This window comes from Lampris incognitus, chromosome 5 (genome assembly GCF_029633865.1).
Source record: "Lampris incognitus isolate fLamInc1 chromosome 5, fLamInc1.hap2, whole genome shotgun sequence".
In the NCBI taxonomy this organism is placed as follows: domain Eukaryota; kingdom Metazoa; phylum Chordata; class Actinopteri; order Lampriformes; family Lampridae; genus Lampris; species Lampris incognitus.
Genome location: NC_079215.1, coordinates 47,031,118 through 47,045,543, shown reverse-complemented (window position 1 = coordinate 47,045,543; position 14,426 = coordinate 47,031,118). Strand labels below are relative to the sequence as shown.

At 42.9% G+C, this 14,426-nt stretch overlaps 1 protein-coding gene across 6 annotated transcripts in view; it reads left to right on the top strand.

The window, feature by feature from the left end:
• The window catches only part of ctnnd1 (catenin (cadherin-associated protein), delta 1), a 47,300-nt gene that overhangs the window by 22,739 nt on the left and 10,135 nt on the right, over positions 1-14,426 (top strand). For 5 of the 6 annotated variants that reach the window (XM_056279479.1, XM_056279478.1, XM_056279477.1 and 2 more), the window contains 11 exons: positions 571-761; positions 1,248-1,503; positions 1,958-2,029; positions 2,980-3,130; positions 3,368-3,569; positions 7,915-8,032; positions 8,392-8,548; positions 11,852-11,869; positions 12,252-12,317; positions 13,235-13,362; positions 13,878-14,028. In XM_056279479.1, coding sequence (XP_056135454.1) covers positions 571-761; positions 1,248-1,503; positions 1,958-2,029; positions 2,980-3,130; positions 3,368-3,569; positions 7,915-8,032; positions 8,392-8,548; positions 11,852-11,869; positions 12,252-12,317; positions 13,235-13,362; positions 13,878-14,028 — 1,510 coding nt within the window. The remainder of the gene's footprint in view (positions 1-570; positions 762-1,247; positions 1,504-1,957; positions 2,030-2,979; positions 3,131-3,367; positions 3,570-7,914; positions 8,033-8,391; positions 8,549-11,851; positions 11,870-12,251; positions 12,318-13,234; positions 13,363-13,877; positions 14,029-14,426) is intronic. The other variant, XM_056279475.1, reaches the window with a different exon arrangement.

Here is a 14,426-nt window from a genome sequence, read left to right as displayed (position 1 = left end):
TGACCCAAGTAGTATCCGAAAGTGTTTTTTCATTTTGCCGATGAGCTCACTATACAGGCCTCTACATAGAACTCCCTAGATAGTGAGTAGGGAGTAGTGAATTTCGGACCCAGCGCTGGTTTGTGGCTGCAGATTTTTAGAAATGGTGGTTGAAATAAAATGCTGCGAATACTCGACCAATCAGAAATGTTCAGCGCTGCAAGCCCCACCCCCAAAGTTCCTGTACTTTTGGAAAGTAATACCCCCCAAGCAGGGACTTTTTGGGGGTGAAATAATGTCCTTGGAACTTAATTTAGACCCTGATCCCTGCGGTGGAAATGCACTGAGTTCCTCAAAAGGTTCGTAGTTGCTGGGGAAAGCTCCTGCCATGGAAACATGGCTTAAGATATCTCAAAATTTTCTAGCTAATCTATAACTTTTTTTTGCTTGCTCCATATACTTGAAGAATACAGTAGGTCATTCAAATAATGGTGGTTGAAGTGGTTGGTAGAGTGTAAAAACTGAGCATCCATAGCTTTTTGCTGGTTACTTTTGTCAATTTCTGACCATGATCTGGGTCTCTCTGTGAAGGTTGGCCGTATGGGCAGTGCCATGGAGCTCTCTAGCCTCCAGAGGTTTGTCCCGGAGCCCTACGGCCTCGAGGATGACCAGCGCAGCATGGGCTATGATGAACCTGACTACGGCATGGGACCCCCCATCCATTATGGAACCGTCCCCCGCAACCATCACCATTTCCCCCACGGGCCCCCACGCCGAACGGGGTAAGTGTTAATGTTAAAGAGTTGCTTGAAGAAGAGCTTGATGTCTTTTGTGTAGGTTGGCTTTACATTACGTGTGCATGCATGTCTGTCAACAGGGTAAGGAGTTGATGCATTACTGCTTTCTTGATATGCTTTGCAGTAGTGGGCAACCACAACAGCACAAAAAACTGCTACTACTGTGAGAGAGAGTGCGAAATTGAAGGAAAAAAAATTGGTCCAGTTCCTCAAAAAAAGACAAAAGTGGGATCCTGTGTTCAAATATTTATTTGAAAATGTTACTGCTTTAACCTGCATTATAACTAAAGCTGGGATCAGAACAGACGTGGATGTGAAATCCATCCCTAATCCTCATTGCAGTGACATTGTTACATAGGGAACAGTGGATCCTACCACTGTTAATATTGATGGATCTTACTATCACTATTAAAATAATCTTACATGGGGTAATTCTGTATGCACTAACACCCTCTTTCTTCCTGTTTTCAGGAGTTATGAGGGTACCCTGGATGGAGACATGAGTGGAGCGGGGGATATGTATTATTGGGGAGGCGGCGCTCCTCTAGCCCAGGGCGAAAGAGGAAGCATGGCCTCATTGGACAGCACTCTGAGGAAAGGTCCTGTCCCAGGGGCCTGGCGTCAACCAGAGCTACCTGAGGTCATCGCCATGCTTAACTACAGGCTGGATCCAGTAAAGAGCAATGCAGCTGCATATCTACAGCATCTCACCTACAAGAATGACAAGGTATGGGAGAAGTACAGTTGAAATTACACAAAGCGTTTTTTTTTAAGGCACGTAGTAAACACTGCTGAACAATATGTAACAAGAAGAGGCTTACAATTCCTACATTGCATGGCAACCAGTTGTAAGGAGTGCATGGGTTGAAGTTGCAACATCCAGATAATGCAAGTAATTAATATTGCAGTGTTTCTCAGTTCTTAATGTAATAAGGAGGTGCTTCTCAATGATAAAGTAGTCAGGAAAAGACAAAAGTATTTTCAATGGGTAATGAAAGTCACAGGAGTGAAAATGAGGGCAAGCAGGAGGGACAAGGTAGGGAAGAGGGGAAAGTTGTGTATAATGGGATACACTAATAAACCTTCAGTGTTGTGTTTTTGATGGATTTGTTCTTTTTTAGTATCTAATTTTTGTATTATTTTACATGTTCAAATGCAAACTTTGTGCTTCTACTGTCCAGGTGAAGTCTGATGTGCGGCGTCTGAAAGGCATCCCAGCACTGGTCTCCATGCTGGACAACCCTAACAAAGAGGTTGGTTCACAGTCCTTCTCAACTTTCAGTCTGTTATTTCAATAACAACAGGTTTCTTCTTGTTGGAGAGCCTTAAGAAAGGCCTAGTCTACAGCAAAACTTGAAACACATTATGTTCATCGTGTTTTGTTAATTGTTTGTTGGGCCTATGTTTAGTCAGTGAATTTCACATGCATAGCTTGATTATTGCCACCATTAAAACATCAAATAGAACTAAAGTGATGCTGAAGTAACAAGAATTATAAAAACTAAATATTTTACATTTTGTGCTAAATAAGGATGATTTGGTAAAAAAAACAAGCGTAGATTTGTTCCATTCCTCTAGCACCAGCTGTGGCCAAATGCTGATATGTTGTTCATGTTTATTATCAGATAAATTAAACCACATGTTCAATGCCAAGACCAAAGATCAATCTTAATTTCACATTCATGATCAGTGACTAATGTGACATATGTTTGTGTGTGCATTATATTTATTTTGTTTAAATAAGCCCATAAACATCAGAAGGACTTAAAATAGGACCAATAACTTTGATTGATAACAAAAAATACCAACACAGGTCCACAATGAATTCAATGATCTTAATGGTGCTAATTTGCTAACCAAAGCTGAATTGTTCATATCAACCATGGATTAAACAAGTTGCACACTAATGACCTTTCAAATGTCCATAAAACTTGAGCCATCCCACTGCGGACATGAATGTGAAAGGATTACAAGTGTTTGTGGTCCTATTGACAGACACAATTGCTTCCATTAAAAAAGTGTGAATTATAATCTTTGCACACATGTAAACAAAAATAGCAAGGTAGGCTGAACTAGTTTTACAGAAAAAAGGAACAGTAACAAACACACTGTTAAGACACTGAGTCTTGCTTCCCCTAAATTGACCTAGTGGGCTTACAATATCACAATAAGATGTTTTTGTTTTTTTTTTCCTCTATGGTAGGTGCACCATGCAGCTTGTGGCGCTTTGAAGAACATCTCCTACGGCAAAGACCCCGATAACAAGATTGCCATCAAGAACTGTGATGGCGTGCCAGCCCTGGTCCGACTGCTGCGGAAGACCCATGATCAAGACCTCACTGACACAATCACAGGTTTGTTTTAAAATACCCACCCAAACCTGCCCATAAATGTTCTTCAGAAAAGCGAAAACCAGTTGAAAGGCTCTTGTTTCTTTTTAGAATCTCCAGAATTTTCCGCTCACATTGGACAACCTTATGAGGAAAACAAGATAGGAAGGGATATGCGCACTCAAAAACATGCTGTTGTGCATGTGAAATGAATGAATGCTGCTGATCTCTCCTCCTCCTCCTCCTCCTCCTCCTTTCTAGGCACGCTGTGGAACCTGTCATCGCACGACTCTGTGAAGATGGAGATCGTGGACCACGCGCTACACGCTCTTTCTGACGAAGTGATGGTCCCACACTCTGGCTGGGAGAGGGGTAGCAACGGAGGAGGGGGAGGGGAAGAGAACTGCAAACCCAGACATCTGGAGTGGGAGACAGCCCTTACCAACACAGCAGGCTGCTTGAGGTAAGGAGAAATGGGAGAAAGGAATAGGCCAGGTGCTGACTAACATGCCTGGCTGTTGCTAGTGATATGGGGAAGGACAGGTGGGAGTGGGATGTGAAGGCTAAAACATAATGGAGATCTGCCAGCCCAACAGACTACCAGAAGAGAGGAATGAGAAAGCAACAGAGATAGAGAGCTGTGAAAAAAAAAAACACATCTGGAGTGGGTTCAATGGGGAATGGGGGTAGCATGCAGAATAAGAGCTACACCTCATGAAAACTATAGATGGAGAGAGATCTAAGGAAAGGGACCGTGAAAGAGTGACTCATATGTAGAGGTAGTAGAGTACTGAAGGTCAATGACTTATAAAATGTAAACCGAATGTTCCAGCCTGTGTTGGATATCTGTGTTGGCTCCTCTGTCAGACATTCAGACTTAAGTACTAAGATGGTTTCTACCAGACACCCCAGTCATGTTATATTGACATGATGTAGGCATATCATTAACATTTAACAACTATGTGATACAGAAGGCTGTTCAAAATTATGTAGCTTTTATTGCAAACCTATGTTATAGTCAAGTTTATTTGTATGGCCCAAATTCACAAGGTAGTCCCAAAGGGCTGTACAATATACAATAATATATGACATACATGACACCGTCTGTCCTTGGACCCTAGACCCAAATGAGGAAAAACCTACTATAGCCTTCAACTTTAACCCATTCTTCAAATCAGTAGAGAAAAATAGTCTGAACTGTGGGATTCTGAGTGGTTTCGCTATTCAAAAATTACCAGAGGAAATGACTGTTGGACAAGTTTTTGGTCGGCAGATGTTAGTCAGGTGATCAGGGCAGGGGAGGGCATTACTTCTTTGAGGCAATTTCCACCTCAGCGAAAGTGGAAAACTGTGTTCATACTTGACGTTTGATGTAATTTAAATCAACTGTAGTGCGTTTGCCTGTATAGTTTGGTTGGTTTGGCCTGGTGTGAGCAGTGTCATTTTAATTCTGGAGCAGACCAAACATCGCACCAAGACCACCTGAAAAGGTGGGTCTTGGTCTGTTTCCATGTGAACTGAGTTATGGTTCATTCATGTTACCAGTGCCAAACTCCGGAAATCGTGAAAATTTAATAGCAGGATTTTCTGAAAATGAAGCATTTTACCTTATCATCTGTCCACTTTTGTCTTCTTATTTGCAATGTACCTTTATTGTGATTTAATGTCTGACGAATGTGTGAATGACCAAAACATCACATGCTTTTTATTTCGAGAATTATAATAAACATTTATTTTAATATGGCTAGAGAGCCATGCTTAATCCCTCGTGGACATGTTTGCGGTCAACACATTTTGTAAGAAAATTTAACACTTAGAAAATCCAGACAGTCATTTCATGTTTGTCCTGACTCCCCGAAATACATCGCAGGATACACCATCAGTAAAACTGGCCAGTGAAATTAGTTAGTGGTTAGTCTGTTTGACTTTGGTTCGTTTGCAAAAACGACAACATGAACCCTCAGCAGACCAAACTGCAAATTCAAGTACCTTTTCCCCAGTTGGTTTAGGATGAAAGCCAGACTACAGGTGTGAACACAGCCCAAGTGTGACGCTTTCACAACCAGACATCTTTCTTTTCACATGCACAGTGCTTGCATGGTTGCTCAGTCCCACAGTTAGGTTCGAATGAAAATTGATTACTCTGAACTGGATAAAGCGACCCAAATATATTCATCACTGTGGTGCTGTCAAGTTTAATTTTCTAGCCCTAAATTACAGTTACATTCTCAGTGGACTTTACATGCACACAGTGAGAAATGGGTAAATGCATTAGATAGGTATGGTTGACACCTGTCCTTAGACCATTGATTCGGATTAGAAAAAGCATGACAAAAAAGACTTTTCCTGGAAAAGAAACCTCAGGAAGGGCCTCAGAGGTTAGATACCTCTTCTAGGATGGCTAGAAATGCAGTAGATGTCGCATGGGCAGGGTGGACAATTCAGCAATATATTTACAAGTGGTACACTTAGTGACTACACATTGGGATAAGGAAGTGATGCAGAAAAGAAAAGTGGGGCATCCAGTTTGCGTAGCAGTCTATTCCGTTTCCTGCCAACACGGGGATCGCCATTTCGAATTCCTGTGTTACCTCTGGCTTGGTGGGGCGCCCCTGCAGACACAGTTGGCCGTGTCTGCGGGTGGGAAGCCAGATATGGGTATATGTCCTAGTCACTGCACTTGTGCCTCCTCTGGTTGGTTGGGGCTCCTGTTCGGAAAAGAAGTGAAAAGAAGCGGCTGGCAACGCCAAATGTATCGGAGGAGGCATGTGGTACTCTGCAGCCCTCCCCGGTTGGCAGAGGGGGTGGAGCAGCGACTGGGACGGCTCGGTAAATAGGATAAATGGCCAAGTACAATTGACCTTTCGCAAAGTCCCGCCCCCCTTAGTTACTGTTGCTATGCCCGTCAAGCATTTCAGAACTATCCAGGAAGTAGCCGGAAAACACCAAAACATGAAGGAAGAAATCAGCGTATTGTGTGGGTAAAAGTAACAGTAATAATACGTTAGCTGTATTAGCTATCAATAATAGGTAGTAGCAAGCTTAGCTTGGAGCATACAGGTATTTTTGTTGATTTTGGATGGATTAAGCTGGCCATGGGGTCTGCTGTACTGCGAAATCTATTGCCAACATTGCGCTTCTTGCGTTCTGGGTTTCGGGAAGGGAAAGAAAAGTACACCCCCTCCAAACTTTTCAGATATCTAGTATCCGATTTGCAGATCCCATAGGCACACCGTTTCAGCATTTTGCTGTTTGAAAGCTTGACGGACCATTGCTAAGGTAGGATTGGACAAGCACCGTTCTGGGGTGGTACTTTGTGAAAGGTCAATTGGGAAGAAAAGGGGGAGAAATCCAAAAAAAAGAAAAGTGGATGCTGGGTTAGTGCCTCATGTGTACATGAAGCATCTTACCACAGAAAAAAATAAGCTGTCATACACATACAAAAGGCAGCCCCGGACACATTGCTCACACATACAGAGAGGGTAAAGAGCGAGGATTGGGGCTTGGCTATAGACGCATACATTCGGGAATCGGCATGCATCTCTGGTGGATTTTTTTTTTCTTCTTTGACTCATTTTAAGTCCTTTATTTTGGTTATTTAAAATGCTACATCTTAATGCATTCAAGACGGTAAGCATGAGGCAAACAAGCGCATGTACCACGAATAGTCATAGAACATGCAGTTGGGCCTTAATATTTAACCTATGTTGGACAACACAAGTCCCCACGTACCAATCAAGACTCAGTCATCTCCACACAGTTGTTGAGGTAATGTGGATTATTTGACAGCCTAGCAGGTGAACTCTGATAATTCCCTCTTGTCTCTTAATTTGGAGGCTGGCAACGACAGCATAGTTCATTGGACCAAAGTATATTTGCTATTAATTCTTTGCTGGATGCAGATGGACAAGCAGATGTTTCAGCCAAAGGCTATCGTCTGTGCTGAGATGTTTACTCTGTCTGTCTCCCGAATACATCAACAGTCGCAGGTTGAAGTGCTGGTGGTGGCCAATTGGAAAATCTGACATTTCACTCAACCCTACAGGGGATATCACAAATGATGAGGATGTAATTATGAACAAAAGAAAAACAAAAGACGGGCAAGAGTCTCCAGAGAAGCAAAGTAGATTTTATACTTTTGATTTGAAGGAAACTACAGAATTGGCCTCTCTGGCATCAGCAGGAAGACTCTTCCATTTAGGAAAACAGGGATGTGGTTTAAAAAAAAACCCAACAACACTGCAACCTTCCGAGTTCTTTTTGACCCTGGGAACAGAGAGGAGGCCTGTGCCTTGGGAATCAGAGGGTGCAGAGTACTGTGGTGTCCTGGTATTGTGTGGGAAGGGGCGTGTTTGTCATTGAGAGAGGCAGGCCAACACAAGATCCCTTGGCTGAGTACAGCGCCAGTGTTTTCTGTCCCCTAGTTCCTTCCTTTTGCTTCTTCTCTCAGACAGGAAGTTACTGAGTGTTAGTTCTCAGTCTCCTGCTTGCTGTTTACATGCATCCACTATTCTGCACAGAGAGAGGAAGCGAGACATTGAATGGGATGCGGCCTAGAGCCGTATGTAATGTGACCCTGCCAAACCTTTCTGTCTGTGTGACCACGGGATTTAACAGGAGTTTCACAAAAACTGTTTTTGTCTGAGCACTGTGAGCTGGAATCCTTTGTATCCACTGAAATTGACCCCATGCCCCTCCCCTCACTTCCTAATCTCCTTTCTCTTGCCATTCCTCTTAACTCTACACTTCACTACTCTCAATCCTCCCCCCCCCCCCCACGTCTCTCTCTTCTCGCCTTTCCATATCAGGAATGTGAGCTCGGAGCGAAGTGAGGCAAGGAGGAAGCTGAGGGAGTGCACAGGATTGGTCGACTCACTCATGTACATCGTCCAGTCCCAGATTGATTGTAAAGATGTGGACAATAAGGTACATAGTGGTCTCACCTATTTAACATTGCATGGTTTAAAGAAAGGATCTAATTATGGTGAATTAACTCACACCCCCAGCCTCCAAATAAAAAACAACTACCAATCAGTGTGAAAGTCAGGCTGTGCTCCTGAATAACATTCCTGTGACTAAAGTGATTCATGTACAAGAAAGAAGTGAAGTAATGCGATGGGATGTGAATCAGTGGGAAGTGGGTTATCTGACTTACTCCCTCATCCATCACGGGACTTGCCATTGATTTCTTAATGTTTACCTTCTAAAATGTTGTTTCTATTGTTGTTGTCCTCTTTCATCGTTCTCTCACAAACTGCACCACTATTTCCTCTTCTTCTTCCTAGCTGATAGAGAACAGTGTGTGCCTGCTGAGGAACTTGTCCTATCAGGTGCACCGTGAGATCCCCGGCTGTGAGCGCTACCAAGAGGCCGTGCCCCTCAACCAGGGTCCTGCCCCTGCCAACCAAAAGGGAGGCTGCTTCAGTTCCCGCAAGGGAAAAGGTAGGTGTGTGTGTGTGTGTGTGTGTGTGTGTGTGTGTGTGTGTGCAACATGGACATATGATGTGTTGTTGTAAGCTGCGTTTCCATCAAGCTATTTCAATGTGATTTTTTTTTTGCACTCTGTCCACTATTTTTATTTTTTTATTTATTTTTTTTTGATTACACAGTCCTGCTCACACAAGATTGTTCAGTCGCTTAAAACCAGCTGAAAGAAACATAAATAATGACTTCTTTTTTTTTTACCTTTTTAAGGTTTGTTTAAAATTGGCTTTAAATTTTGGTGGAAACATAACTGACGTGTGCACACACCAAAACCAGTGGCTGGCAGTGGAATGTGAGCAATTTCCCAAACTCCAAGAATGTTCCTCCTCTCTCGCCTACTCTCATGTTTGTGTTTCACCGAGAGTATTGATTTCTGTCTTTTAAACAATGCATCTCTTTTTAGTAGTCAGTCGAGTTGTTCACATTATTAGATCTGTTCTTTAAAGGAACAAAAGACATCAGTGGTAGTGCTAATGTTAGGCTTCTAGTTTTGAACAATAGTTCCTGCAGGAAAAGTGAATAGGTTTTCTTGGTACAGGGCTCCAAGCAAAAAAAAAAAAATAAAAAATGTGTGTGTGTGTGTGTGTGTATATGTGTATATATATATATATGTGTATATATATATATATATATATATATATATATATATATATATATATATATATATATATATATGAGCCATTGGCTCCTAAACCCAAAATATTTAGGAGCCAAATCAAATTTTCGGGAGCCAAAATATAGTAGTGATGTCATATGTTATATTATTAAAGTGCTGCCTCACACTGCCTTTTCTTTCCCCTCTGTACTATCTGCCTTTGTTTGCTCTGCCTTCCATAGTCTACACAATGTATTCTTTACATGCACAATATGTGCAATGTTCAATATACTGCAACATATTACCATAAATACTTAAATGTTCTTCTTTTATTTTTTTTCCACTTATTTTATTCAACTTTATTCTACTGAATCGGACCTGGATGACTCAAATGCCACTTTGAGAACTTGTTGAGTTGGTCTCGACAATGTCGGCATCTGATGTAGCAGAGACTGAGTTTGGACAGGCATGGAGTGAGAAAAGCCTGAAATTTTGCGTTTGCGCATTTCGTTTTCTTGCCAGCTGGCTAACATTAGCTCACTATGCAGTTAGCTACATGGACAGAGTTCAAATTACACAGTGGATTTCAGGGGAGCCCTATTTTCCAAAAAATAGACTTGAAACACCACAGGCCTAAATAAAATGACAATCAGTACCACTCAAGATACAGCGTACAGGATGCAGGTGCATAGCACACATGCCACACATTATCCGTCTTATAGGCTAGCCTATCCTACATCATGCAAGTCAATAGCAAGCATGAAAACCATCCAGACCCACGGCGCACCCGCAAAATGTGAAGTCAGGTCTTGTTTTGACATTCTGACTACTCATCCATAGACTGTTTAAAAATACCGAATAAAACCACTATTTCCTAATGATTTACCATTCACAGACCGCATTAGCTAACTTGTTAGCCAGCCAACTCGGTGAAAAGAAACATATCAAGTGGTGACGTGAATGTAAGGTTTTTCTTTTTCTTTTTTTCTCGAGTGCATTGCCACGGATGGATGGTCACAGAAGGAATAGACACAGCATTATGTTTATTATAGTGCAGATGAATTTTTGAAAATTGGAATGTAATGAGCGAATAAACACAGCATTAGCATATTTTCACTGCTATTATTTATTTAAGGAACCTTTATGTACAGAAAAATAAAAATCTAAACCGTGGACACAAAAATGGGCGATGTTTTAGAGCTCCCCCTACATTTCTTAAAGTAGGCTTTCAGGGGAGCTCATGTCCCTTTCAGGGGAGCTGAACTCCCCTTAGCTCCCCGTAATTCAAACCCTGGCTACATCTAACTTCAAAATTCAAACTCCATCGAACTAAATTACATCAAACTAAATTAAACACTGTTCATTAAGTTAACACTTCAGATTTTCAACTCGATAAACGTGATGTTAAACTATCTGATTCTAAACTGTTTCTGTTCATCTGTACAGCTGACACTTCAACCACCGCAGGACAGGAGTGCAGACAGAAGTTTATGTATTGGAAACTGTACAGGAGTTAACGCAGTAGGGCAGGTAGACGCCGGAGCAAGAGATGAGAGTTCAGCATACAAATGAAACATAAGGGCATTTTGATTTTTTTTTTTTTTTGCGTTTGGGTAATGATGACCACTGGCAACTGTTAGAAAAAAAAAGTGGCCACAAAATTAAAAAGGTAGTCGCATTGGCGACCATTTTAGTGGCCATCTGGAGCCCTGGGGTAGGATGTGTTGCATACGTAGAGGGTAGAAGACAATGTTTTTAACATAGCAGATAGTGATGCACGGGTCAGAGTTTTTTAATACCCGCACCCACTCGACCTGTTATGAGAGCCAATCCTTACCGCCTGACCCACTAAAATATGCGTTAATTATCCATGCAAACCCGACCTGACCCACAAACCCCCACTTTTAGCCTAGGCTACAGCAAAGTGAGCAGTGTTGCGCTATTTCATTTTTGGGCTCTTTGCCCAGCATAATACACTGATTGCAAGGCATAGCCTATTGTATCCTAGCCCAATAGCATCCAGGTCTAGGCTTCTACATAAACAGGCGAATTGTTCCAAATGGTGTTCTTTATCCTTGAATAGCAGCAAAACAAGTAACCATTCATTAAAGCCTTATCTCCGTTTCTGTCTTTTGCACACACACACACACACACACACACACACACACACATACACACATACTTATGGCTGTCATATTTGTAAAATGCCTCACAACTCAAGCAGATAATGTAGTCTATAATGGTGTCATCGGACAGGACCAGTCCTCAGGCACTACCAGTACTGCTAGTTTCCTATTCTAATTGGAGGTTGCAGTTATAATGTGGACAAACGGGTGAATATAAAGAACTGCCTGATTAGAATAGAAAACTAGCAGTACCCAAGAACCAGATTGAGATCCATTGCCTTAGGTCTATGAAGTGGTTCTTACTTGGCTCTCTTTGGTTTACATGTCTGGCATTTCCTATTGCCGATTGTTTCTTTGTGGTAAAATGGTTCATTTGAGATGTACGCAGCTATTCAATGGGTGCCTGGGATGTGGCTGCTTTCACTGATATGCTGTCTTTTCCTCATTTCCTGCCATCCTCTGCTCCCTCTTCATCTCCATTTGTCCCCTACTCCCCCTACCCCCACCCCGTCCCTCTCTTGCTACTGTGTTGGGCTACAGATGAATGGTTTTCCAAAGGTAAGCTCTGGCTCATCTATGACCTATGCTTTGCTACAGCTGCTTGTTGTTGTCCTGGTAATATGAGATTAGCTAAACTAACAGGTTTGTATAGCTGCCTGTGTACTAACAACGTGCATGAGTCATTGTTACTATTCTGCACTACTCTTGGTCTGCAGTGCGTACAAGTGTACTGATAATTACTTTCAGGGTGTATGTGTATGCTCACATGGGCACAAATTTCTGTGTGCTTCACTCGACTAGATTGACCTCACTAACAGTAGGGCAAGCACTGAAATGACTGTATGGTCTGTGGTTTGAAGATTGAGAGTCTCCACTGATTACAGAATGTTGTTCTAGGGTTCTAGAATACTAAGGTTTTTGTGTTAATGTCATCTTCCAGGCAAAAAAGAAGAGGATGGAGTTGCAGACGTGGTTGACATTCCAAAGCGGAGCACTCCTGCCAAAGGTAACAACATTGGCTAGCACTGCCACCAGCCCATAGGGTGACATGAGGAGCACAAACTCCACCCATGCTTTGCCAAAGAGGTTACTTGGAAGCATGCCCAATCAAGTTTTGTTGACAAGCTTTGACAAGTGGTTATTAGTATTTGCTTTTACAATGTGATCATAAGCTATGGTTCTTTAAAAATGAAATGGCTGTAGCTGGCCTAAAATGAGTGCGTCACATCTGACAAGTTAGGCCACGGTGGGGCATCCGGGTGGTGTGGCGGTCTATTCTGTTGCCTACTAACACGGGGATCGCTGGTTCAAATCCCCGTGTTACCTCCGGCTTGGTTGGGCGTCCCTACAGCACAATTGGCTGTGTCTGCGGGTGGGAAGCCGGATGTGAGTATGTGTCCTGGTCGCTGCACTAGCGCCTCCTCTGGTCAGTCAGAGCGCCTGTTCAGGGGGGAGGGGGAACTGGGGGGAATAGCGTGATCCTCCCACGTTCTATGTCCCCCTGGCGAAACTCCTCACTGTCAGGCGAAAAGAAGCGGCTGGCGACTCCACATGTATCGAAGGAGGCATGTGGTAGTCTGCAGCCATACCTGGATCGGCAGAGGGGATGGAGCAGCGACCGGGATGGCTCAGAAAATAGGGTAATTGGCCAAGTACAACTGGAGAGAAAAAGGGCAGGCAGGGGAGATAAGTAAGACCACGGTGAGTGCAGCAGTTCACACCATGTTTGACGTGAAAGCTGCTTAACATCATCAACATTTTGGTATTTATAAACGAATGGTCAGCACTTCATTGCTTTGCTGTTTCTCTGTTGATTCCTTCCTCAGTTGACAACCTCTAATCGTTCCTCTCATTGTTCTCTTTTCTCTCTAATCATTCCTTGTATCCCCCCCCCCGACACTCCACCTCGCCCCCCCCTGCTAGGTTATGAGCTATTGTTCCAGCCGGAGGTGGTGCGCATCTACACCTCTCTGCTGAAGGAGTCCCAGAACCCCACTGTTTTGGAAGCCTCGGCTGGAGCTGTGCAGAACCTGTGTGCTGGACGCTGGTCTGTAAGTTGAGCTGCTTAACTGCTTCTACACAAAACATCCCGCTCCGTTATGGAGTACCAACCCTCCACTTTTTGGAACTCAAGTGAACCGGAATCCCAAACCTGGACTGCTGGAAGAAAAACTGTCATGTCATTGTCAGACGGTGAAGATCTGAATAAACATGAAAATGTACCTGTGTATTTTGTGTACTCACAGTATCAAACGAGGCTGTCCAAGTTCAGTCATTTATTCATACCGCTCACTGAAGTGCAACATCTTACCACTAACAGAAGATTTCTCATGTTGGGGAGTCAACGATTGTATAGTATTGATAAATTGTACCCTTCATGTTGTGTCATGAATAATTTTGTGGCCATGTTCCTGGAAATCCCCATCAAACTGTAGTGGGAAAGCAGCTGTGCATCACATGGGTCACTGTAAAGGCACTCATCGTTCATTTTCCTCATTGTTTTACAATTGCCATAGTTACACCTTTCTTTGTAGCCTGCTTATTCTAAACGTGTGTCTCTGTGTAGTATGGCCGATACATCCGTGCCTTGCTGCGCCAGGAGAAAGGTCTACCTATGATTACTGAGCTGCTGGCCCACGGCAACGACCGGGTGGTCCGGGCTATGTCTGGAGCCCTTCGCAACCTGGCCATTGATGCACGCAACCGAGACCTTCTAGGTAATGCTTATGTGCCTGTGTCTGCTGTTTCTCTGTGTGCCCAGGATGCATTGTGTTGATATGGTATAAGGCAAACAATTTTGGAAAATCACATTAGCAGTTGTTTTCTGCATTTAAAATCACAGGAGCCAGGAAGCGGATATTTTTTTCCCCCCAAACATCCTGTTCCCCAAAAGATTTCACTCAGCCTTGTTGTCCCTCAGCAATGTTCAGCATTTGCAGTAAACATGGAAGATGGTAGCAAATTTGCTGTATATCCGCTTCTTTGCTATCTGAAGATGAAGTTTCTTGTTTGTGTTCATTTGTAGATGTTCACATTGCTGATCAATAGGGTCAGAATTCAATTATGAAGCATAGCACCTTTTTAACAGAGAATCAAGTACCAGAAGGAGCAATTT